At 41.2% G+C, this 26,534-nt stretch overlaps 1 protein-coding gene across 2 annotated transcripts in view; it reads left to right on the top strand.

Moving 5' to 3' along the window:
• Window positions 1–25,583, top strand: part of SPARCL1 (SPARC like 1) — a 51,325-nt gene extending 25,742 nt beyond the window's left edge. For both annotated transcript variants that reach the window (XM_005681882.3, XM_013964780.2), the window contains exons 2-11: window positions 3,736–3,799; window positions 7,068–7,235; window positions 7,742–8,707; window positions 10,177–10,246; window positions 11,251–11,369; window positions 12,090–12,210; window positions 14,313–14,449; window positions 16,537–16,685; window positions 17,774–17,922; window positions 25,135–25,583. In XM_005681882.3, the coding sequence (XP_005681939.2) occupies window positions 3,746–3,799; window positions 7,068–7,235; window positions 7,742–8,707; window positions 10,177–10,246; window positions 11,251–11,369; window positions 12,090–12,210; window positions 14,313–14,449; window positions 16,537–16,685; window positions 17,774–17,922; window positions 25,135–25,163 (1,962 nt within the window). In that variant the 5' untranslated portion in view covers window positions 3,736–3,745 and the 3' untranslated portion in view covers window positions 25,164–25,583. The remainder of the gene's footprint in view (window positions 1–3,735; window positions 3,800–7,067; window positions 7,236–7,741; window positions 8,708–10,176; window positions 10,247–11,250; window positions 11,370–12,089; window positions 12,211–14,312; window positions 14,450–16,536; window positions 16,686–17,773; window positions 17,923–25,134) is intronic.

Below are 26,534 nucleotides of genomic sequence, written 5' to 3'. Positions count from 1 at the left end.
AAAACTTAGATTATATTATTTTCTGAGGTTCTACACTGTTGTCCAAGAATTGCTATTTGACTTTTACGGAAAATGAAAAACGCAAAAAGATGAATCAAGCACTTCTTAGGCATCAGGCATTTATACAAATACTATTTCTTCTTCTTCTTTTTCTTTCTTTTTAATTGAAGGAATCACAATACTGTGTTGGTTTCTGCCATACATCAACATGAATCAGCCATAGGTATACTTTGAGCCTCCCCATTGAGCCTCCCTCCCACCTCCCACCAATACTATTTCTTCTAATCTTCACAGAACTGAATTAGATGTTGTACTAGGGTTCTCCAGGGTGGTGGTGGAGGTGGGGGGGATATATATGTTTATGTGTACAGACAAGAGAGAATGATTGCGTGTAAGAAATTGGCTCATTCAATTATAGATACTGGTAAAGTTCTGTGATTTGCCTTTACAAGTTAGAGACCCAGTAAGCATGGTGATCCCAGTTAACTCTGCAGCTCTAGTCTGAAGGCCTGAGCACCAGGGGCCCTGATGAGTGTATGTTACATCCAGAGAGCATCCATCCAGACCAGTGTTCCCACTCAAACGGTGAGGCTGAGGAAGCAAATTCTCACTTATTCCAACATTTTGTTCTATGCAGGTCCTCACCAGATTGGATGAAATACACCCACACTAAAAGGAAATCAGCTTTATGCAGTTGACTGATTCAAATGCTAATCTCTTCAGAAACACGCTCACAAATGCACCTAGAAAAAATGTTTAACCAGACACCTGGGCATCCCACAGGCCAGTCAAGTTGTCACGTAAAATTAACTATCACATAGCCAACAAAGACCTACCGGGAACTCTGCTCAGTGTTATGTGGCAGTGTGGATGGAAGAGAGTTTGGGGAAGAATGGGTACATGTATGTATATGGCTGAGTCCCTTTACTGTCCACCTGAAATTGTCACAAAATTGTTAATTGGATATATAACAATACAAAATTTAAAAATTAAAAAATAAAAATAAAATTAACTATCACAGGTGTTATCCCCATTTTCAGATGGGGAATCTGAGGCTCAGAGGGTTAAGTAACTTGCCAAAGATTCCACGGATGGCAAATGTGGGTTCATGTTCAACACCATCTGTGTTTCTAATCCCAAAGTACCATGTTCCTTCTACTAAGCCAGTAGTTCCAAATCAGGTGAGTTTGCCCTCCAGGGTGACTTGGCAATGTCTAGAAACATTGTTGGTTGTCGTAACTGGTGGGGATTAGGGGACTTGCTACTGACATGTAGTGGGTAGAAGTCAGTGATGCTACAAACATCCTATGACACACAGGACAGCCTCCACCACTAAGAATTATCCCACCCCAAATGTTAATGGTGCCAAGATAAAGAGACCCTGTGCTAAACTATACTATTTTATATTTAAACAGTTTTCTAAAACAGTAGAAAAATAATAGGCTGATCTAAAACATAAATGATTCAGTTCAGTTCAGTTCTGTTGCTCAGTCATGTCCGACTCTTTGTGGCCCCATGAATCGCAGCACTCCAGGCCTCCCTGTTCATCACAAACTCCCGGAGTTCACTCAAACTCATGTCCACAGAGTCGGTGATGCCATCCAGCCATCTCATCCTCTGTCATCCCCTTCTCCTCCGCCCCCAATCCCTCCCAGCATCAGAGTCTTTTCCAATGAGTCAACTCTTCACATGAGGTGGCCAAAGTATTGGAGTTTCAGCCTCAGCATCAGTCCTTGCAATGAACACCCAGGGCTAATCTCCTTTAGGTTGGACTGGTTGGATCTCCTTACAGTTCAAGGGACTCTCAAGAGTCTTCTCCAACACCACACTTCAAAAGCATCAATTCTTCAGCACTCAGCTTTCTTCACAGTCCAACTCTCACATCCATACATGACCACTGGAAAAACCATAGCCTTGACTAGATGGACCTTTGTTGGCAAAGTAATATCTCTGCTTTTCAATATGCTATCTAGGTTGGTCATAACTTTCCTTCCAAGGAGTAAGTCTCTTTTAATTTCATGGCTGCAGTCACCATCCGCAGTGATTTTGGAGCCCCCAAAAGTAAAGTCTGTCACTGTTTCCCCATCTATTTCCCATGAAGTGATGGGACCAGATGCCATGATCTTCGTTTTCTGAATGTTGAGCTTTAAGCCAACTTTTTCACTCTCCACTTTCACTTTCATCAAGAGGCTCTTTAGTTCTTCTTCACTTTCTGCCATAAGGGTGGTGTCATCTGCATATCTGAGGTTATTGATATTTCTCCCGGCAATCTTGATTCCAGCTTGTGCTTCTTCCAGCCCAGCGTTTCTCATGATGTACTCTGCATAGAAGTTAAATAAGCAGGGTGACAATATACAGCCTTGACATACTCCTTTTCCTATTTGGAACCAGTCTGTTGTTCCATGTCCAGTTCTAACTGTTGCTTCCTTACCTGCATATAGGTTTCTCAAAAGGCAGGTCGGGTGGTCTGATATTCCCCTCTCTTTCAGAATTTTCCACAGTTTATTGTGGTCCACACAGTCAAAGGCTTTGGCATAGTCAATAAAGGAGAAATAGATGTTTTTCTGGAACTCTCTTGCTTTTTCCATGATCCAGCAGATGTTGGCAATTTGATCTCTGGTTCCTCTGCCTTTTCTAAAACCAGCTTGAATATCTGGAAGTTCACGGTTCACGTACTGCTGAAGCCGGGCTTGCAGAATTTTGAGCATTACTTTACTAGCATGTGAGATGACTAAAGTTCCATAAATTTAATAAATATTGATGGAATGAGTGAGTGAATATTAAATTCTAGACTAAGATTTTAATAGCTTCACCTGCCTTTGAAAATTTAGGAAGAGTAGGTGATGGGTTCATGAGAAATTATTTTTAAAAGGGAGTCAGTTTCTAGATCCAGACAAAAGCAAAATATTGTTCAAGAAAAGAAATTTAAAAATGATTCAACACAGGAAATTACTGTTTTGCTCAGTTGTGAAGAATATTTACATTGTCATATGTTAAATAATGTTTTAAACAGGAATTGTGATACAACTACTTTAGGAAAAGGGGGAAAAAGGAGATGAGTATTGTGTATATGTGTGCACGTATGTTGTGTGTGTGTGTGTGTTTGTGAAGTGATAGCTGATATAGTATTAAATCAGTTGGATAATGTTTAATATTAATACATTTTTAAATACCCACTTAAGCATTTTTTTTAAAATATGAGTAACTAACAGAAGAAACTTCTTCCTTTCCTTAAAACATCAAAGTATTTTTTAAGCTCTAGGGATGCATTTGTATATAAAACTATGATTGTAAGAAAAATCATCTAAAACAGTCATCTCCCATTTGTAAAACTCTGCACTGAATGTGTGAGTTTCTCCAAAACCAAGAAGCAGTTTGTTGAATCCAAACCTAACACACTGTATTACTTCACTTTGTGACTTTTACGTTCACTGTGAACACTTACAAACCTTCAGACCTAAGATCTGCATACGCCTCCAATTAAGGAAGCACAGTCATCAACAGAGACAAGTTCTGCCAAACACAGCCAGGCCAGAAAATCCAGGAGCATTCTCACTGGGACACAATTGGGTAAAAACTGTCATGAATCTGTCTTTTCAGACACGTTAATCTACAGACAAGTGCCTTTAAATACAAAGGACAGTATCAAGCTCAGTATTTGCTAAGAAGAGTATCTTTTAACTTCTTACAAAGAAGCTTTTACCCATGACTGTTAATTATCTTCTTGATTTACAGGTCTAGAACAATGAAGACTGTGATTTTTTTCCTATGCATTTTGGGAACTGCAGGTGCTATTCCGGTAACTGTCCTTTTCTCTGTTGTTAGTTAAATCTCTCCCTCCTGACATTCAGTTTAGGAATCCTCCATTTGAAAAAAAAAAAAAATGTTCTTGAGCTTGTGCTATTTACTTAGTAATGTGTTAATCATATCACTTGATTTTATAAAGCCCTAAACTGTTTAGAAATAAACAGGTCAGGGATAGCCCCAACCAAAAAATAAATAAGTAAATAAAAGTGTTCTTATATAATAGTTTAAAATTCTTTTTTTATTTTAATCATATTATTTTTCCCATGCAGGGAATGAATGACTAGTAAAAATGAAATAAGGCACTTTTTAAAAATAAATTTCTTCAAGAACTATCAGGCTCTACAAATATAAATATAAGTGAAACTGTTTGCTAACAGTCTATTAGCCAAATACCAAAGAGAAAAGGAAGAAATAAATTCTCCTATGGAAGTTCACCATACTAATATGAGAAATCTAAGAAATCAGTTTGAGAAATCTTGGAGCAAATACCCACCCTCTCCAGCAGTATTTTCTGCAAGATCAATACATCCTGACTGAGAAATTCTGAGTCTATAATAGAAACAGGAACCAAGAGGTTAGGCACAGGAAAATGATATAAATTAATCAGATCCTAACTTATCCTTGGAGGTACATCCAAGCAAGCATGCTGAAAGCAGACAGGACTAAAACATTCTTTTCTTCACACCCAGATATACTGGCCCCAGCATTCACCCTGTAATAAATCAGCCTCATAGAAATCAGATCATTTGAGACTGTGTCAGCAGCCTCAAAATACCTGAAAGCTGTCTTTGTTTCTTTGTTTGATTATAGCTTGGATGATCATTTGGCTGTCTCCCAAGAGATCTATATCATCCTTAATCAAACTAAGGGATTTGTGCCTTTTTTCCCTTTTCACCAAATGAAGGGATCAACCTTAAAACAGACAAAGCACTTTATCTCTTGTCCCTTCCCTCCCTCTCTATTGCATCCAAGATTCTGTCCTTGCTTTTTGGATAGCTTCTGGTTGCCATCTGTGCCTTGCCACCCTGAGAATCTTGCTTAAGTAGCAAGGAGCTACTCCAGCTGGAATTCTACATTGTCCTCTGAAATTACAGAAGTGGAATCACTATTTTCAGCATAGAGGGAAGTTCCCACAGAACCATTGTTTTCTTGCCCTTGCAGCTGTTGTCACAAATGTAAACAGGCATCAAAAGTGTCTTTGAACCAAATGTTTGAATGGCACGCCTGTCTACAGACATATTCCAGATGTTTCCCTATTAGGAAAACGTGTTTTAATACAGATTCAGTCCATTGGCAAAAAGCTAAGTATCTTTTCAAATGATGTACCTATTAAAAATATTGTATCATTTTTCCCACCTGCCTGAATTCTCCAGAAATCAGTGGGTTCTGTATGGTTAGGAGATTCCACACAGATTTCCAGAGGGTATGTTGTTTCAAATGTACACGTGGACAGAATGATGAAACAGAATTTTGCCTTTGAAAATTCCTGAAAGATAAGCTGTCATGTTTTTCTTGCATTTCTTCCAGCTTGCTGAGGGGGCATGGGGGGAGGCAGGATGCAGACCAGGGGAGCAACTGTCCACAAAGCCAAGATCCCAGCCACTACTGTCATCCATCAGGCCAAACCGGCCACCGCTCTCTCTCCACATTCCTCTGAGGGCTTTTCTGGAGGGCTCTTCCCTGGTGGCTCAACAATAAAGAATCCACCTGCAATGTAGGAGACCTGGGTTTGATCCCATGGTCTGGAAGATCCCCTGGGAAAGGGAATGGCAACTCCCTCCAGTATTCTTGCCTGAGAAAATCCCATGGACAGAGGGGCCTGGTGGGCTACAGTCCATGGGGTTGCAAGAGTTGGTCACAACTTTGCAACGAAATCACCAGCACCACGCGTTTAAGACTTTGCCTTCCAGTGCAGAGGGTACAGGCTCAATTCCTGGTCAGGGAGCTAAGAACTCACATGACTTGCGGCCAAAAAACCAAAACACAAAACAGAAATTTAATAGAGACTTTTAAAAATGGTCCACATAAAAGATCTTTTTTAAAAACGGTTTCTCTGGATACTTTATTCAAATATGATCATTCCTTTTAGTTGAAAAGATAATAAGCAAGAGAGGAAGCCACATCTTAAAAAACCTCATACACTATATATTTCTTTATATTATACAATCAACAATATAGGACTTGCTAATGGAGTAGACCAGTCAAACCAAATAAAATCTGAGTTTTGGACCTCCCTGACATCTGAGTGTCCACAATATCTCTCTAACAAAGATCTGTGATAAATACCTGCCTAAGATACCAGACAGTTCATATTATTACCACTGTAGGATATTACTACTGGCTATAGTAATTTTTCACTTGGATTATCCCTTTAAAATTCAGAAATGTGTTATATACTTAGCCTTATCTCGATATTTCTTCTCATTGCACCTTTAGAGATGAGAAATTAGAGATAAACAATTTGTCAGACCACCAACAGATAGTAAATAGCACAGTCAAAACTTGAAGGTCTCTTGGCTCTATGTTCAATTGTTTGACTTTTCCATCAAGCCTCACTGCCCAACTCTTCATCTGTGCCTCCAATCTTGCTAGAAATAGAACCATTCCTCTAGAGGAAACAATATTCAATAGCTATTCAACCCTAGTAGACCTGGTGTCCTGTTTCATATAGTTCATTAATTAGTTCAAGATTAAATTATTTTTTACTATTATACATGATTTCTCAATGGATATAAGACTGATAGTGTTAGGAAAATATATAAATACAGAATAAAGTATTTATAACTTTTTCTGCTAATTATCAGTGAGCACTTATAAATTAACTTAAGAAAATATTCAATGCAATGATAACCTATGATTAATCTGACTTCAATCTGACTTTATGCTAAAGAGTTTTCAAAATCATGAAGTTTAAATGCTTTGTAAAAGTTTGAAATAATGCCAAAATTATTTTGGAAATAATTTGAAAATAATTCCAAAAGTAAAAAGTTGCTATTCTTGAGATTATTTTGCCCTATTTTCCCCTAGTCTCTGCATTATAACTTTTTCTTAATCATGACTGGGATTTTTTTATCACTTAAGATTATATTCTGACTATTTGCTTATATCTTTAAAAATTCTAGAGAGTATCTTTTTGCTGATGTTACAAATGAAATATATTACTACTAACAATGATGACAAGAAAAAATAACTAGAAATTGTAAGCATTAACATCTAGGCATGAATAACACAAATCAGTTTTTAATTTTTTTTTTTTTCAGACACAAGCAAGGTTCCTATCTGATCATTCCAACCCAACTGCTGACTCCTTGAGTTCCTTCCAAGAGGCTGAAACATCTGAGCACACTGCAATACCACTTGTAGAGGCTGAAGATGCAGAAAATGAAAAAGAAACTGCAACATCCATAGAAGACCATTCCCATCATAAGGTAAAAGGAATACAGGTGTACTAGTACAATTTTTTAAGTCTCCAAAGGCCTCAATTTTAAAGCATGGTTAAACAGACTACCTTATTCACTCTAAGTTTAATTTTTTTAAGATGATGATCATAGAAATACATGTATATGTAAGACTGAGTGCCTTTGCTGTCCACCTGAAACTATCCCAACATTGTTAATTGGCTGTACTCCAATATAAAATGAAAAGTTTTTTTTTAAAAAAGATAATGATCATATCAACTGCCTCCAATCTCTAAAAGAATTGTGAGGATTAATGAGTTTTACTTCTTGGGCTGAAGTGGTACATAATTCTTATATTTCACAAAAGTCAAATTCAGGTTAAACTCATAGTTGTTGAATGTGAAAAACATCATAAATAAGTTTATAAGACATTGTGTGAAGAAAAAGAATAATAACTATTCAATCTTGCTTATGAATTGCAAATATGACATAGATTAATATTATCATTTGTTTCAAGAATAAACTTTTTTTTTCAGCCTGAAAAATCTTCAGTGCTAAAGTCAGAGGAGGAAAACCATGATCAGTCAGCGGATCAGGAAGAGAGTTACAACCAAAATCTGGGATTGCAGGACCAAGAGAAAACTGAAAGTGACTTAACTGAGAATTTGGAGTATTCACCAACTGAAGGCACATTGGACCTAAAAGAAGACATGAGTGAACCTCAAAAGGAGGAACTCCCAGAGAGCTTCCTTGCTCGTGATGTTAGTTCCATTGTAGATTCTAACCAACAAGAAAGCATCACAAAAACAGAGGAAAACCAAGAACAACCTGTACATGCCTCTCATCCTCAGTTGAACAGTCAAGACCCAAGTGATCAAGGAAACCAAGATCAGGACACAAATGGAGAAGAGGAAGGAGGGAGAGAGCCAGGTGAAGTGGGTACCCACAGTGATGAAGAAGAACGGGAGACAGAGCTTCCCAAGGAGCCTTCTAACAATGAGCAGGAAGAAGACAGTACCCAATCAGATACTGTTTTGGAAGAGTCTTATCAACCAACTCAAGAAAGCAAGATGCAGAAAGAGGAACTTGAACAGGGTAGCCGAGAACGAGAAGAGGAAAACAGCAAGGAAGAAATGGAAGAAGAAACTGCATCAAAAATCGATAAGCCCAGTCAAGATACAGAATGGCAGAGCCAAGAAGGAAAGCCTGGCCCTGAAGTTATCAGCAACCACGAGGAGATGGATAAAAAGACCCTTTCTGAGCCTCTATTGGTGGAGCCTACTGATGGTGTTAATGCCATGGCCAGAAATCATGGGGCCAAGGATAACAGTGATAATGGCCCCAGACACAATGCAAGTGAGGACTACTTCATCCCAAGCGAGGAGTTCCTGGAGAATGAAAGAGCTCAGTCCATTTACTATCACACCGAACATGAAGAGCAAAGAGGAAAAGCACAGGAGAATGAGAACGCAGATACCAGTGAACCTGTAGAAAACCAATGGGTGAGATTATTTTCAATGATGCTTGTCTGATAAAGCAGTTAGCTTTATTAAAAAAGAAAAATAGCCATGACCTTTCTCTGTGTTCTTGCAATCTCTGTGCTTATCTCTCAGTACCTTAGTGAAATATTTTATAATTATGTATTTTTCTCTGCATCTCCATCGTTAGCCTGAAAATACCTGTTTTATTTGGGTTCCCCTAGAAGTAGACCCTGGATTTTAGTGCAGTTTGTTTGAGAGGTACAGGACAAAGAGGAGTGGAGAAGGGATTCAGGGAAGAAAAGGAAGGTAGGTAATCAGTGGTATATCAGTTAAACCATGTAAAGCATGTTTTTCTGAATTATCAAATTTGGAGAGTGAAGGAGCTATGGCTTTTACATAAGCTGATAACTACTAGGAGAGGTGTCAATTTCCAAGTATTTCCAATCTATCCTTGAGAAGGCCTTCTAGAGTATCATGGTTTTCCAGGCACCGAGATGCAGATACTGGCAGCAGAAAGTTCCTGGTGCTAACTAGAAAGGTAAATTCTGACAGATATGAGGATGGGAGATGTGACAACAGCTGCTCTGATGCCTTGAGAGCAGACACCAGGTCAGTCAGGCTGAATCACCAATACCTTGCAAAATGCCTCTAACATAATAGATCCAGCAATGTTTGTTGACTTAGCTTATAGGCAATGAACAAAGACTTGAGCCACAACTTTATTCAGCAGACATGCACCAAAAGGATAATCAGGGAACAGCAACAGGGTGGGGGAAAGGAAGAAACACATTGTTATTTGGTAGTTTAATCATTTGGAGCTTTCATGCAAAACCCTGGCGGGCACCCACCAGAAGCACCTGATACAGCTTTTTGGTAGGCAAGGTGGACAGGAATTTTGATTCCTGAGAACTCTGCTGCCATTCTAAGGTAGGAGTTTTCTTACATTTGAGGAACCTGGTAAGAAAATTTTCCCAACAGCTTCATAGAGATTACTGACGTAATCGTGTCTTAAGAGGATCGCATGGTAATACCACATTTCTACTCTCTTCCCAAACCAAAGGGGGAGGTTCCAGCTTTGCTTCTAGTGTTGGTTCCAACTTTTACTGGGTAAACCCAGACATACACCTAAATCCAGTTAATAAAGACAGAAACAAATCCTGTTTTCAAAGGGCTACTGTCTCTTTCCACCACTGTGGCTCGTGTCTCCCTCTGAGATCTAAAATGATTGGGGTAGGGACTTCCCTGGTGTCCAGTGGTTAACACTCTGTGCTGCCAATGCAAGGGGCGTGGGTTCAGTTCCTGGTCAGGGAAGTAAGATCTCAGATGCCATGCAGTGTGGCCAAGAAAAAAGTTTTTTTAATAATAATTGAAGTAAAATAAAATGATTAAGGTATGAAAAGATCTGTGAAGGAAAGCAGAGTGAAAATATAAATAATGGCACAGCTTTCCTCTAAACATAATTCCACTTCTGCTTTTCTGTTATTATACAGGCCAAGAAAGCAGAGAGCTCACCGAAAGATGAGAGTTCAGCTGAAGGCAACAGGAGGGTGCACAGTGTCGGTGAGAACGGGCTGTCTGTGACCGTGTCTGAGGAGAGATGGAATGGGCCACGCTGGGCTATCCCCAACTCTTCATCCGAATTTTTTCTCTCCCAGCTCCTCCCCTAGGAAAGACTCCCATAAATTGCTCACATTCTCCTGTGCATATTTGATAGACAACTACGGTTAACTGTGTTTACAAACTGGAAGTCCAGTTGCAATATTACTGATAGAATTATTTTTCTCGAAATAATTTTGCTTTGAAGAAGCATTAATTCTGCCTTATTTACACTCAAACTCATAACTTAAGAATGGAGATTCAATATTTAATTAAGACCTAATCTCAATCTTTGAGTTTCCCTGGTGGCTCAGATGGTAAAGAATCAGCCTGCAATGTAGAAGACCTGGGTTTGATCTCTGGGTCAGGAAGATCCCCTGGAGAGGGGAATAGCTACCCACTCCAGTATTCCTGCTGGAGAATTCCATAGACGAGTCCAGTGGAGTACAGTTCACAGGGTCTCAAAGAGTCGGACACAACTGAGTGACTAATACTTTCAATCTCAGTCTCACACCCCAATCACAAAATTTTAAATTTCAACCAATAAAATTCTCATGGCTTATTTACCTTTTGACCAACTTGCACAGCCTGGCACTATAGATGTCAGACTATGACCATTACAGGCTAGCCAAGAAGAACTGTTTTTTCTTTTTAAATCCCCAATCCAAACTGTACAGAAATCTAGCCTATTGTGTAAAATAGCCTCATACCAGAGAGTCCCACTTGAAAACCAATACATTCATTCCAAGGGAGGGGATGTAAGTAGCAAACAGCTGATTCACTTTGTTGTACGGCAGAAACACAACATTGTAAAATCATTATACTCCCCTAATAAAAAAATTTTTTTTTAATTTCTAATGTTTCCCCACATTTTCTCTTATTCATGAAAATGGAACTATCTGGGTGAATCTGAGTTTATGTACTCAATTTAGCTTTGTCCGTGTTTCCTGTCCAAATTTTTCTGTTAGATTCTTGCATGAGCTTCCAGTGCAAAAGAGGACACATCTGCAAGGCTGATCAACATGGAAAACCCCACTGTGTCTGCCAAGATCCAGCATCTTGTCCTCCTACAAAACTCCTTGACCAAGTAAGTATTTTACAAAATGATCTTTAAGGGACATCAAACAGTTGGGTGATTTGAATGAAAGTAATTTGCAATTATAATTTTTGTTTCAAAAAAAAAAATGTAGGGACTTCCCTGGTAGTCCAGTGGTTAAAAATTCACCTGTCAATGCAGGGAACACAGGTTTAATCCCTGAACTGGGACTGTCCCTCAAGCCCATGCCACAGAGCAACTAAACTCATCAACAAGAGAAGCCACCGTGATGAGCCACCTTGCACTGCAGCCAGAGAGTAGCCTCCGCTGGCTGCAGCTAGAGGAAGCCCAGATGCAGCAATGAAGACTCAGCACAGGCAAAAATTTAGAAATTAAGTTTAAAAAGAAGTAAATGTCCCGGTTATCACCTGATATTTAAATAATAGCCAAGAGAAACAAATACCAACAAAATCAAAGAATTTCAACTGTGCCCTCAAATAATAATGGCATTTATGTAGAATTCATTTTAAAATTCATTCTATCCTTGGAATCATCTGCAGTTTCTATTCTGCGTTTATCAGCTAATTAGCATCACCATGGGTATAAGTTAGTTGATTTGGGGGGTCAGATGGGATAGTTATGATTTTAGTACCGTCCCCTACCTGACCGCATTTTTGGCTCAGCAGTTGGTTAAACAGCCTATAAAGAGCAGAGTACTTTCCCAATGAACATTCATCAACTTGAGGTTTTTCTTATGCTTCTCTTTCCTAGGTTTGTGGCACTGACAATCAGACCTATGCCAGCTCCTGTCATCTCTTTGCTACTAAGTGCAGCCTGGAGGGGACGAAAAAGGGGCACCAACTGCAGCTGGATTACTTTGGAGCCTGCAAATGTAAGAGTCCATCACTACTGCCATCTACCATTGCCAAAAGAGTTTGGGGTGAACCTGAATAAAATGTATTTATACATATATATTCATATATATATATATATGGGCTTCCCTGGGATCTCAGCTGATAAAGACTCCACCTGCAATGCAGGAGACCCTGGTTCAATCCCTGGGTTGCGAAGATCCCCTTGAGGAGGCATGGTTACCCACTTCTTGCCTGGAGAATCTCATGGACAGAGGAGCCTGGTGGGCTACAGTCCATAGGGTCTCAAAAAGTGGGGTATGACTGAGAAACTAAGCACAACACAACACAGCACTCATATATATGCAGACAACATGAACAACAAAATCTAATGTAGTACTGAATTCAGGCTGTACATTAAGATAACTGGGAAGGCTTTTTTTTTTTTTTTAATTAGAAGAATGAGGACTTCCCTGGTGGTCCAGCGGTTGGGACGCCACGCTTCCAATGCCAGGGACAAAGGCTCCATCCACAGTTGGGGAACTAAGATTCCATGTGCCTTGCACCACAGCCAAAATAAATAAAATAAAAATTTTAAATAAAAATTAGAAGAATAATTCCCAGGCTTTAACTATAAGTGATTCTGATTTAATTGGACTGAGTTGGAACCTTGGCATTGTTCTTTCATTTGTTTTCAAAGTAACCTAGACAATTCTAATGTGCAGCTAGGGTTCAGACCACTATGATAATGTTATCCACTTAATAACTGAGATGAATCATTGGAATTTTGTTAAATTAGTTGTCCTCTTCCCAAGTGAAAGCCTGCCAAGAAGCTTTAAAGACAACTTATTCTTCCAGACTTTTTTAAAAATTGTCTTCCTTCCCCAGGATACTCTCAATTGTGTTTGCATCTTCTGGTCACTAAATGATTCTCCACATGAGCAATGCTCACTAACCTCTCCTGTCCTTCCGGACACATGAGAGGAGTCAGTTTCTCAACCCCTTGATGTTAGATGCAGCCATATGATTTGCTTTGTCCAGTGAAATCTGGGCAAAAATCACCCACATGAGCTCTGGGCAAAGCGTTCAAGAGCTGGAATATGGGGACTTCCCTGGTAGTCCAGTGGTTAAGACTTCACCTTCCAATGCAGCGGGTGAGGGTTCAGTCCCTGATTGGGAAGTTAAGACCCCACATGTTTCTTGATCAAAAAACCAAAGCATAAAACAGAAGCAATATTGCAACAAATTCAATAAAGACTTTAAAAATGGACCACATCCCAAAAAATTCTAAACAAGAAAAAAAAAATCAGATCTGACTTGAAAAAAAATAATAAATGAGCTGGTGTATGGCTCTCCATGCTCCCTTCACCTCGTGTTGAGATGGTGTTAAGATGGTGGTGTCTCCCCTACCCTGAACCCCAGAGAGACTGAGATGAGCAGAGCTCAGTTGTCAACTTGCATGGGACATGTAGCAGGATTGAGAAATGTTTGATGTGATATACAACATAATGGTCAGCCACTGCTGTCTAATATATTTGAAAGTTACTAAGAGAGTAGATTCTGAAAGTTCTCACCAGAAGGAAATAAAACATGGAGGTCACTATACAAGGTTATGAATGTTAACCAAGCTTGCTGTGCTATCCATTACACAATATATCTGTATGTAAAGTCATTATGCTATACACCTTAAACTTACTGGGTGGTATGTCAGGTATGTCATACCTGAAAAAAAAATCCTTTAAGTCAAGATTTAATATTATTATCACAGTATTAGCTGACTTCTGCCTTTCTCTCTTTTCTCCTAATAAATAACTCTTGTGACCTCCACCTCTGAATTCTAGAGCAGTGGTTCTCAGTCCTGGCTGCATGTCACAATTACTTACAGAGCTTTTAAAGCATCCTGATTCCTAGGCTCCATGCCAGATCGATCAAATCTTTGAAAGGCCGCTGGCATCTAGTATGGCTTTACAATGCTCCTGGCAATTGTGTTTCGGCAGCAGGATAAAGGACCGCTGTTGTGACGGAGGACCAGTGAGGATGCTATCAGTCACCAGAAGGTGTAAAGCATCCTGTTATGAAGACTTTTCCTGGGACAGGAGTAAGACTTCAAAATTAAAATCAGTGTACTTTCTATTTGGAACAGCTATTCCTGCTTGTACGGACTTTGAAGTGACCCAGTTTCCTCTAAGGATGAGAGACTGGCTCAAGAATATCCTTGTGCAGCTTTATGAACCTAACCCTGAACACTCTGGATATCTGAATGAGAAGCAGAGAAATAAAGTAAGTTATCCATGGTCAGCTACCCTGTCTGTCTACCAGGAAAAAAGGTATGGGGCGGGAGAGAGGTATGGTGAAGGCTTATGTTCCTCCGTAAAACCACACCTGGTTGATACATATGGATGAACAGAATAGTAGAGGTCATTGTTCATGCCCCAAAGTTTGGGACACGGCCAAACCCAGCCACCATTTCTACACACAGGGCAGGGGCCTTAGCAAGGGCTCTGGAACTCATACCCAGAGCAAGCTCTACTGACCTCAATTCAGTGTTCATATCTTCAGGCCCAGACATATTCTTTAAATCTAAACCTATTTATTGCCCTCATAGGGCAGATTTATGATATAAGATCAGTTCAGTTCAGTCACTCAGTTGTGTCTGACTCTTTGTGACTCCATGGACTGCAGCACACCAGGCCTCCCTGTCCATCACCACCTTCCAGAGTTTACTCAGACTCATGTCCATTGAGTCGGTGATGCCATCCAACCACTTCATCCTCTGATAAATCCGTTATTAACAATGTCAGTAATATATTGACAGATGAAAAAGGGCAGAATATTGGTTCTAGAAGTTCCCAGGGGAAAACTAGCATCTGATAGTTATTGAGTATATACCAGGTACCTGGAATTGATTTACATGCTGGAAATACAACAAAGAGGAACCCCTGGAGGCTAAGAGGGCTCAGAGGGAAAAAACAAGCCTGCAGTGCAGGAGGCGCAAGAGACCGGAGTTTGATCCCTGGATTGGGAAGACCCCCTGGAGGAGGGCATGGCCACCCACTCCAGGATTCTTGCCATGGACAGAGGAGCCTGGCAGGCTACAGTCCATGGGCTTGCAAAGAGTCGGACATGACTGAAGCACCAGCATGCACTATACAGCAGAGAACCAAACAAAAAAAATCTCTGGCTTCATGAACTTATATTCTAAGCAAAGAGACAATATATAGTTATAAACACGCATGCTAAATCACTTCAGTCGTGTCCAGCTCCTTGTGACCCCGTGGACCACACATAGCCTGCCAGGCTCCTCTGTCCATAGGATTCTCCAGGCAAGAATACTGGAGTGGGTTTCCATGCCTTCCTCCAGGAGATCCTCCTGACCCAGGGATCGAACCCTTGTCTCCAGCATTTCCTACATAGGCAGGGGGGTTCTTTACCACTAGTGCCACCTGGGAAGCCCATGTATGTGTATATAATTATGGGGCTTCCCAGGTGGTGCTTGTGGTAAAGAACATTAGATACAAAACAGGGACATTTCAGTGGAGATACCACATGGCATCACACCAAGACTAACCTGAGACGCAACAGGCACTGGATAGAAATACTTAGACCAGGGTCCCCAACCTCCGGGATCTAATGCCTGATGATCTGAGGTGGAGCTGATGTAAAGATACTAGAAATAAAGTGTGCAATAAATGTAATGTGCTTGAAAGTGAAGTGAAGTCTCTCAATCGTGTACAACTCTTTGTGACTCCATGGACTGTAGCCCACCAGGCTCCTCTGTCTATGGGATTTCCCAGGCAAGAATACTAGAGTGGGTTGCCATTTCTTTCTCCAGGGAATCTTCCTGACCCAGGGATCAAACCCAGGTCTCCTGCATTGCAGGCAGACTGTTTACCCTCTGAGCCATCAATCATCCCAAAACCTTTCCCTCCTCTTGGTCTATGGAAAAATTGTCTTCCATGAAACCAGTCCCTGGTGTCGTAAAGTCTGGGGACCACTGACATAGAGGATTAAGAATGAAGCATGCCAGTGGGGAAGAGCAGGACTTTTCACCAACTAAGTGCCTAGATCAGTTCAGCCCTTTTCATTCAAACCTTCTCATTGTTTTCAGAAACATGATGGACATTATTTGGTTAAAAGATAAAAAAAAGATTTAAATTTCTTCAAAAACCGCAGGATTTTTTACTGTTAGCTATTATTCTATATAGAAAGGCTGTGGTGTTGATTAGTTAGAAGGCATGTAATTTATTCTCAAATAACATTCTGGGTTTGTTTTCCTCTGTTGTTACAATGACACTTCAAGTAAAGTTTATTAAATGATAATTCCATTACACTTGTCTGATTCTCTGATGATCCTCTCCCTCCCGAAGGTCAAGAAAATTTACCTGGATGAAAAGAGACTCCTGGCTGGAGACCATTCCATTGACCTTCTCTTAAGAGACTTTAAGAAAAACTACCACATGTACGTGTATCCTGTGCACTGGCAGTTCAGTGAACTGGACCAGCATCCTCGGGACAGGTAAAAACTGTCCACCTTCCCATCACTAGGTCATGCCCCTGATATAATGGCTAGTTGTTTATACCAAGAGAATTCTAAACAGATTTAGGAAACTTCCCACTATCCACTGGAGGACACAGAAATGCCAAACAAATATACAAAGCTGCTTTGAAAACAATGGAATATGGCCACACCTCTGCTCCCTAGTTCACTTGTTAGGGTCCAGCCCCCTACAGAGACCTTTCAACTCTTTCTCATTTTTAAAAAAAATTTCTTTATTTGGCTGCACCGAGTCTTAGTTGTAGCATGTGGGATTTAGTTCCCTGACCAGGAATAGAACCCGGGCCCCCTGCACTGCAAACTCGAAGTCTTACCACTGGACCACCAGGGAAGTCCCAACTTGTTCTCATTCTTTTTTAAAAAAAATTGTTTATCTATTCATACTTTTGGCTGTGCTATTCTTGTTGCTGTACCGGCTCTTCTCTAGTTGCGGCAAGTGGGGGTTACTCTCCAGCTGTGGTACACAGGCTTCTCATTGCAGTGGCTTCTCTCATTGCAGACCACGGGTTCTAGGACTTGTGGGCCAGTAGTTGCAGCTCCAAGGCTCTAGAGCACAGGCTCAACAGTTGTGGGGCACGGTCTTAGCTACTTCCCAGCTTGCGGGATCCTCCCAGATCAGGGATCGAACATGTGTCTTCTGCACTAACAGGCCAACTCCTTACCACTGACCCAAGAGGGAAGCCCTCTTTCTCATTCTTGATCCTAAATTTCCAAGATACTCTGATGGACCCCACTTGAGTCAAATGCCTACAATCGGGTAGGCCAGTGGTAAGATCTAGGTTGCATAAACATGATTCTTGGGGTGCATCCGATAAATTTAGGGTGGAGGGAGGACAGTTCCTAGTGAAGAAGGAAACCTTATCCACTGACATTCAAAAAGCTGCATCTTGCCCATAAATAGTTTATTTCATTTGTAGCTTTTCATGAATGTACTATGTATTTGCTATCCTTGGCAACCTTGTGAAAGAAAAATGCCCTTGGTGATCAGAAGAGTTCACTTTTCATACACTGGTTACCCAGTTAACTGGCTGCCATTTGTCTCATTGCAGGGTCCTAACCCACTCTGAGCTCGCGCCTTTGCGAGCATCTCTCGTGCCCATGGAACACTGCATAACGCGCTTCTTTGAAGAGTGTGACCCCAACAAGGATAAGCACATCACCCTGCAGGAGTGGGGCCACTGCTTTGAAATTAAAGAAGGTAAATTGACCGTCAGGCCAGAGAGAGGGGTGTTTTCTTCCCCCAGACAAGCCCTAAGCCCTGAAGTTCCCAGAGGGGTCCTGCTTGCTGTGTGTTAGACTGCAACCTAGGAGCCACAAGGTGGCAGTGTTCCCCGGTAGAATCGCTATCACTGCAAGGTCATTTCTTAATCTGCTCCAAAGGGTGTGCCAGGGTGCCCAGGCACTCAGTCATGTCTGACTCTTTGTGAACCCCTGGACTGTAGCCCACCAGGTTCCTCTGTCCATGGGATTTTCCAGACCAGAATTCTGGAGTGAGTTGCCATTCCCTTCTCCAGGAGCTCTTTCAGACCCAAGGATTGAACCCAAGTTTCCTGCATCTCCTACACTGGCAGGTGGATTTTTTTTAACCACTGAGCCACCTGTTCTAAAGGGTAGCAAGGGTGAATATTTAAGAGGTAAAGGCACTGAGGTCTCAGAAATTGGTTAAACCTGAGAAAGTGATGTGAACTCCAACAGGTGAGCCAAATCTCAGAAGGCTACCCTCTGAGCAAGGAAGGAAGGATTTTATATCCTTCCTTAATTTGAATATTGGGCCAAACTTTAAAAATTATATGTGAAACTGAAACTCTAATACTTTGGCCACCTGATGCGAAGAGCTAACTCATTGGAAAATACCTTGATGCTGGGAAAGATTGAGGGTGACAGAGGATGAGATGGTTGGATGGCATCACCAACTCAATGGACATGAGTTTGAGCAAACTCCAGGAGATAGTGAAGGACAGGGAAGCCTGGCGTGCTGCAGTCCATGGGATCACAGAGGTGGACACAACTTAGCAACTGAGCAACAACAATGTGAAGGGTAAAACAGCAAGCTTGATTCTGAAAATCGGAGATGCCAGAAGAATCTTAGAATTTATTACCAACACAAAAGATTTTCACCAGTTGTGCCCAGATATAACTCCTTTAATCCAAAAGGAATTCCTCCTGCAGTGGAGGAATTTAAATTTAGACATATATTTTGCTAGGTTATGTCTTAATCTACTTCCTTTTCTTTTCCTAAGTCACAATTTTTTTTCTGAGCAACCATGCTTTTAATAATCAAGATATGAAAAACAGTCAAAAATGAGCAAGCAAATCTGCTTACAGAATATAAATCAACAATGAACATCAAATCTCTATAGCAGAGGTTTGACCCATATGTTCACTATATACATGCACGTAGTATGAATATACAACCAAAAAGTAAAAGAAATGTAAGTTCATCAAAGGTCGGAGTTTCCCCAAAAGAGGGACTCTGTGGGAACTTCACTTTAAAAATATTCTTCATGCACATGTGTGATGCCTTGACGTTGGAAAGAAACAGTTGAAATATGAGGATTTAGTCATTTATGGATAAACAGATAAGCATTTCTCTACAATGTTATTCTATGAAATAAACACAGCTGTAGTGAGCTAAGAATGAATAAGCACCTGAAAGTGAAAGCTTAGTTACTCAGTCACGTCTGACTCTTTGAGAAGAGATGGACGGTAGGCTCCTCTGTCCATGGGATTTTCCAGGCAGGAATACTGGAGTAGGTTGCCATGCCCTTCTCCAGGGGATCTTCCCGATGCAGAGACTGAACCCGGGTCTCTCGCATTGCAGGCAGATTCTTTACTGTCTGAGCCACCGGAGAAGCCTGGTAACATAAGCACAATTGTAATGAGCAAACAATGAAGAAGCAGCTCACTCTGTGTATTAGTTGTGTATTTCTGCACAACGAATTGCCCTAAAGGTTAGAAGTTTAAAACCTCTCTCACAGTTTCTGAGGATCAGGAATCCCTGGTAGTTTACCTGGATGGATCTGCTTTGGGGTCCACGCTGAGGACTGACGCTTTAGGATCCACTCTAAGCTCATTTACATGGCTGTCAGCAGGAGCCTTCAGTTCTTCACCATGTGGTCCTTTCCACAGTGCTGCTCATAATCATGGTATCTGGTTTCCTCCAGAGCAAGTGATCAGAGAGAGACGGAAGGAGAGAGAGAGTCCAAGACAGAAGCCACAATGTCTTTTAGGAATAATCTCAGAAGTGACGTTTTTCTGCCATATTCTGTTTGTCACACAGTTGAACCCTGCCACGGTGTGTGAGGAGATCACAGGAGATGGGGATCACTGGGGGCCCTCACGGAGACTGGCGACCACATACTGTTTGCACCCTATTAGCATCAATAGGAAGTTAACGGGAAGTTAAGAACCAGACTCAAGCAAATAATACCAATTTCCTTTCTAACACATCTTCTATAAACACAGAATATGTGTTATCTATGTGGCTTAGAAGGTAAAGCATCTGCCTGCAATGAGGGAGACCTGGGTTCGATCCCTGGGTAGAGAAGATCCCCTGGAGAAGGAAATGGCAACCCACTCCAGTATTCTTGCCTGGAAATTTCCATGGATGGAGGAGCCTGGTAGGCTACAGTCCTTGGGGTCGCTAAGAGTCGGACACGACTGAGCGACTTCACTTTCACTTTCATAGATATCCAACATCTATCTTACACACTGACATACATCCCTAAAAAGGGTTAACACAGTTTTTTCCAATTCCCATTTTAAAAAGACAAAATGTACCCAAGCTGCCCCACCCCCTCCTCTCCACCAGAATCAAGAGAAAAATTTAGCTGAGACAGGACATATTTATGTACACCCTCTTAACACAGCACGTGATTTTAAGGGTGTGATCCAAAGTCAAATTTAAACAGAGGCCATTTCAGGAACCCAGTTGCCCTTCACTGTTCATTTTGAAACTTCTGGCAGCTCTTCAGCACGTGGGCCCACTCAGGCCTTGTGCTGGCTGACTGTCTGGGAGAAGCAGAAAGAGCTTCAAGTTCAGCCACTCGCAAAGCCCCTAATGATCTTGTTTGTTCACTGTGGTTTGGCCATGATTATGTTATTTAGAAGAAAGGAAAGATTTATCACAGAGTAAGCCAATAAAGCAGATATTAAATATTCAGTCGGAACATGTAAACAAGTACTGATTTGGGATGCAGCTAGGCGGGGAAAAGAGGCTATTTGAAGGCATACCCTTTCCTCCCTTAGGACTGAGAAATCCACAGGGCAAAATACATTTTAGCCAGTGTTGTCCTGAATTTTAACTCCCTTTGCTCTGGACTAGATGTGCTCAAATATTCCAGCTCTGTCATTAACGAGCTCTGCAGATTAGGGCGTGCCACTTAGCCTCAGCAAGTCTCATCTTCCTTGTGTGTAAAATGGGATTCAATGCAGAGGTGAGGAGTCTTATTTATTGAATACCTATGGCATACCATGGACTGACATATATCCATGTGAATCTTTAGGAAAACCTTCCAAGTAAGACGAAGAAACCAGTCACATCATGCAGGTCCTACTAAGCCAGTTAAAGACGTTATCCTCAGAGTACTGGAGGATCACCAAAGTGCCTTAAACAAGGCAGTGATTTCACTGGATTTGTATTTAAGAAAGATTCTTCTGGTTACAATGTGGATAAGCCAGAGAACCCTTGTGGTAAATCCAGGCAAGAACTGATGAGAACTTGAATTAGGGCAGTTGTAGTGGGGGAAAAAGACGAATAAACATATTTCAACTATATTTATTTTATTTTTTATTTATTTGTATATTTTCTTGACCTGGCCACACAGCATGTGGGATCTTAGTTCCCCTACCAGGGATTGAACCCGCAGCCCCTGCGTTGGAAGCACAGTCTTAACCACTGGACTGCCAGAGAAGTCTCCTTAAATATATTTTTAAATATAAACATATTCAAGATATAGTTGACAATATAAACATATTCAAGATGTATAGTATGTAGAAATAATAAGACAATGTTCAATAGGAAATACGTGGGGGCTGGAAGCTGGCAGTTGACAGCCCAAGAGGAAGAGGTGTACAGTGCCTCAGTTCCTGGCTCCGGCAGGGCAGACCAAGGAGAGGCACTTTCCACTGAAAAGTAAACACAAGAACAGAAGTTGGTTTGGGGAAAATGTTAAATCCCATTTGGGACACATTGAGTTTTTAAGTCCTTGGGTGACAGCATACAGTTGATAGTTGAATATATGAGTCTGCTTTTCAAGACAGAGTTGGGGAGTTGAAATACGTATTTGGCGATTGCAAGTGTACAGAAAATAACTGATACCAGGGAAGGAAATCAATTCCCTAAGGAAAAGGTGCCGAGTTACGTGGGAAAAGGTCTTGCATTGAGTATCAAGGAGCAACATCCAGACAATGGACAGAGGAGGAAGGATTTAGTGAAGGAGAATGAAGAGGCTCCTGTAAGGAAAAAGAAAAGAGGAGAGGGCCACATCTCTGGAGGTGTTTCAAAGAGGAGGAAGAGACCACAGTGCTACATGCTGCTGAGACGTCAGTTCAGTTCAGTTCAGTTCAGTCGCTCAGTCGTGTCCGACTCTTTGCAACCCCATGAATTGCAGCATGCCAGGCCTCTCTCCATCACCAGCTCCCGGAGTTGACTCAGACTCGTGTCCATCGAGCCGGTGATGCCATCCAGCCATCTCATCCTCTGTCGTCCCCTTCTCCTCCTGCCCCCAATCCTTCCCAGCATCAGAGTCTTTTCCAATGAGTCAACACTTCCCATGAAGTGGCCAAAGTACTGGAGTTTCAGCTTCAGCATCATTCCCTCCAAAGAAATCCCAGGGCTGATCTCCTTCAGAATGGACTGGTTGGATCTCCTTGCAGTCCAAGGGGCTCTCAAGAGTCTTCTCCAACCTCACAGTTCAAAAGCATCAATTCTTCGGTGCTCAGCTTTCTTCACAGTCCAACTCTCACATAGTAAAGTTAAAAAGAATTTCCAGTGGATGTAGAAATAAGGATACCTTCAGTAGCCTTGGAAGAGCAGTTTTTGTGAAACAGTCAAGATGAAAGCCAGACACAATAAGAAAGAAGAGGTGATGAGAAAGGCTAAAGAGAGGAGGTTTGAAGGCAGGAATGAGCTAGAGAGGGATACAGAGTTGAGGGAAGCATTTCTGAGAATAAAAGAGGCTTGAGCTCTCACTCATTCACTCATTCATTCATTCCTTCAACAAATCTGTCCTGGCAGTCTGCACAGGGCCAGGCACTGCTCTCAAGGCTGGATATGCAGCATAGTTAAACATTAATGGGAAGGGCCTGGTTAAAAAAAGAAAGAAAAGGAAAGACTGAGGATATAAGAAAAAAAGAGGAAAATGGGGGTGAAGAGACGCTGAACACAGGCAGAGGATTAGCCTCCAAGTCAACAGGAGGGCTGAGTGCCCAAGAATTGATGCTTTTGAACTAGAGAAGTGTGGTGCTAGAGAAGACTCTTGAGAGTCCCTTGGACAGCAAGGAGATCAAACCAGTCAATCCTAAAGGAAATTAACTCTGAATATTCATTGGAAGGACAGGTGCTGAAGCTCCAATACTTTGGCCACCTAATGACTCACTGGAAAAGACCCTGATGCTGGGAAAGATTGAAAGCAAAAGGAAAAGGGGGCGGCAGAGGATGAGATGGTTAGAGAGCATCACCAACTCAATGGACATGAATTTCATCAAGTTCTGGGAGTTGGTGATGGACAGGGAGGCCCTGTGTGCTGTAGTCCATGGGGTCACAAAGAGTCGGACACGGCTGACTAAACAACAGCAATAGGAGGAACATCTCTCATCCGAACAACAGAAAGAAGACAAAAAGTATGAGTGCAAATATAAGTAAATTTATGAGTAAGCAGACTATTATCCCTACTTTACAAATGAAGCCAGTGCTCAAGAGAAATACACCCCTCCCTGGGGCAAGATGAAGACTGACATCAGGCAGGGAAGCTGCCTGGTGTTCCAGACAGGGTAGTATGCCTCAAATTAGTCCACTTTACATGTCTGCTCAAGAATTAAGAGTGGGTCACCCTGCTTCCATCCCCCAGAGGATGCTGTTTTCTTCCATAAGTGTGGCAACAAGTTCTTTTACAACTACTTGTTTGGAAATTTGATATAATTGGCACTCGGTTCAGTTCAGTCACTCAGTCATGTCCAACTCTTGGCGACGCCATGGACTGCAGCATGCCAGACCTCCCTGTCCATCACCAACTCCCAGAGCTTGCCCAAATTCATGTATACTTCTATTTATTTGGGTTATAGCTCAGCAACCCTTATAGATTAGTCCAGTAAGTACCCTACATACGAATGAGTTCCATTCCCAGAGCATGTTCAACTGGTTCGTTAAGTCCAGCAACGCGTGCCTAGGTACCCATCTAATACAATCAGCTACATACAACTGCTCTTACGCTTGCTTCTAGACATCCTGGGTTTGAAATAAAGATGCTATACTACTGTACTCTATACAGTGCTGTAAAGTACACAAAAGCGTGGCTAATTGTAGAGGATGCACGCATGTGACAATGGACACCAGATATGAAAGAACTTATGTGACTGGACTTGAGAATGTATGTTCACATCTTTGAAAGTTCGCAACTTGAAGCTTCGTATGTAGGAGACTTACTATTTAGTAGTTCCTGGCTGGGTTTCCCCTCAACCTCCTCTATCAGCAGTTCTCACCCTACATCAGAACCACCTGTGTGCTCAGCTGCACAGTCATGTCCAATTCTTTGCAACCGCATACACTGTAGCCAGCCAGGCTCCTTTGTCCGTGGGATTTCCCAGGCAAGAGTACTGGAGTGAGTTGCCATTTCCTTCTCCAGAGGATCTTCCCGCCCCAGGGATCGAACACATGTGTCCTTTATCTCCTACATTACAGGTAGATTCTTTACTGCTGAACCACCGAGGAACTAGCTGCACAGCTTTCCTAAATGTATACATGTCGTTGATCCATCTAATCCCATGGATGGAGGAGCCTGGTAGGCTGCAGTCCATGGGGTCGCTGAGTCGGACACGACTGAGTGACTTCACTTTCAGTTTTCACTTTCATACACTGGAGAAGGAAATGGCAACCCACTCCAGTGTTCTTGCCTGGAGAATCCCAGGGACAGGGGAGCCTGGTGGGCTGCTGTCTATGGGGTCGCACAGAGTCGGACATGACTGAAGTGACTTAGCAGCAGCAGCAGGGATGCTGATTCAGGAGGCCAGGAACTAGGTCCGAGGATATGTATTTTTTCAAGTTTCATGGGTGATGTTAACACCCTTCCAGGACTGAGAACCACTGTTGTACTGCCTTATTCATGGTTTCTCTGATGCCCTAGTTCTAACATGGTTTATGTTACTGCTCTGACTACTTTCTAAAAGTATGTTTTGTGTTTGTTTTTTACAGAAGACATAGATGAAAATCTCCTGTTTTGAATTAAGATTTGAAAGAACTCAAAATACCCAGCCTCCTCCTTTGTTCTGACCACTTCTGAAGTATATCCAATGTGATACTTGTAGATTTATATTTAGCAAAATGCTTGCATGTCTGAGAAGACAATGAGAGTAACTGCTTGATAACAGTATAGGCACCAGGCATTTACCATTAGCTTTAGAAATAAAACTTTAAAATTAAAGAGTCAGTATATGTAAAATATTGTACACTGTGAACAGGAGTTTAACTCATTACTCTCTGCATCCATTTATAATATACTTAAAGATTATAAAGCTAAAAAAATACATTCATTTTGTCCATAGTATCATGTGCACTTCAGAAAAGTGAAATAAGTCTCTTTGTTACTGGTGTGTGTTATTGTCAATATCTTAACATCCTAATAAAAATCCATATAAATCCAATGCTTATTCAAGTTTATTTACAGTCATTTACTTAAATAATTATATGCGAATGACCAACCCAGGGCTCATAGTTCATATCAAATCACACTTTCTAGAACCTACTACTTTTTTAAAAAGTGAGAATAATTTCATCAGTACCATTTTTCTAGATTTCTAGTTTGTTTTCTCTTTCTGAGTTACTTCACTCTGTATAATGGGCTCTAGGTTCATCCACCTCATTAGAAATGACTCTAATGGCAACGGAGATGCAGGCATAAGAGAACAGACTTGTAAACACACTGGGGGGAGGAGAGGAGGGGACAAGTTGAGAGAGTAGCATTGAAACATATACAATGCCATGCGTAAAATTAGACAGCCAGTGGGAATTTGCTGTGTGACACAGGGAACTCAGATCTGGTGCTCTGAGACAACCTCTAGGGGTGGGATGGGTGGGAGGTGGGAGGGAGGTTCAAGAGAGAGGGGACATATGTATACCTCTGGCTGACTCATGTTGATGTATGGCAGAAACCAACACAATATTCTAAAGCAATTCCCCTCCAATTAAAAATAAATTAATTAAAAACAAAAAGAAAAGTGTGGTTGAGGGGGATGTTTCCTATGGCAAACAAATATTCAGTTGTTAAATGGTAGCTGCTCATTAATGTTTTTTGTCAAAATTTAAGTTTAAACAGAGAAAAAATAAAGCCAAGCACTCTTCACCAAATTCAGTTTAAAATAAGGATGATTATACACTGCTTGATACAACTAATTTTAGCTTCTGTGTGGGTGTGCATGTGTGTCTGATAAAAAGGAGGCCCAGCAAAATCTCTACACATTTCATGTCCTCTAAATAAAGAAACTGTAAAGATAACAGACAGTGAAGAGCCCTGAGGAGTCTTGATGTCCAGTGTAGTCAGAGATGAACAGTACTAATATCATTTGATAGCAAGACAATGTGTCCTAAGAGAAAAC

Source organism: Capra hircus, chromosome 6, assembly GCF_001704415.2.
Source record: "Capra hircus breed San Clemente chromosome 6, ASM170441v1, whole genome shotgun sequence".
NCBI classification, from domain to species: domain Eukaryota; kingdom Metazoa; phylum Chordata; class Mammalia; order Artiodactyla; family Bovidae; genus Capra; species Capra hircus.
Note: the sequence above shows the minus strand (reverse complement) of the source record. Positions and strands in the feature narration are given on the sequence as shown.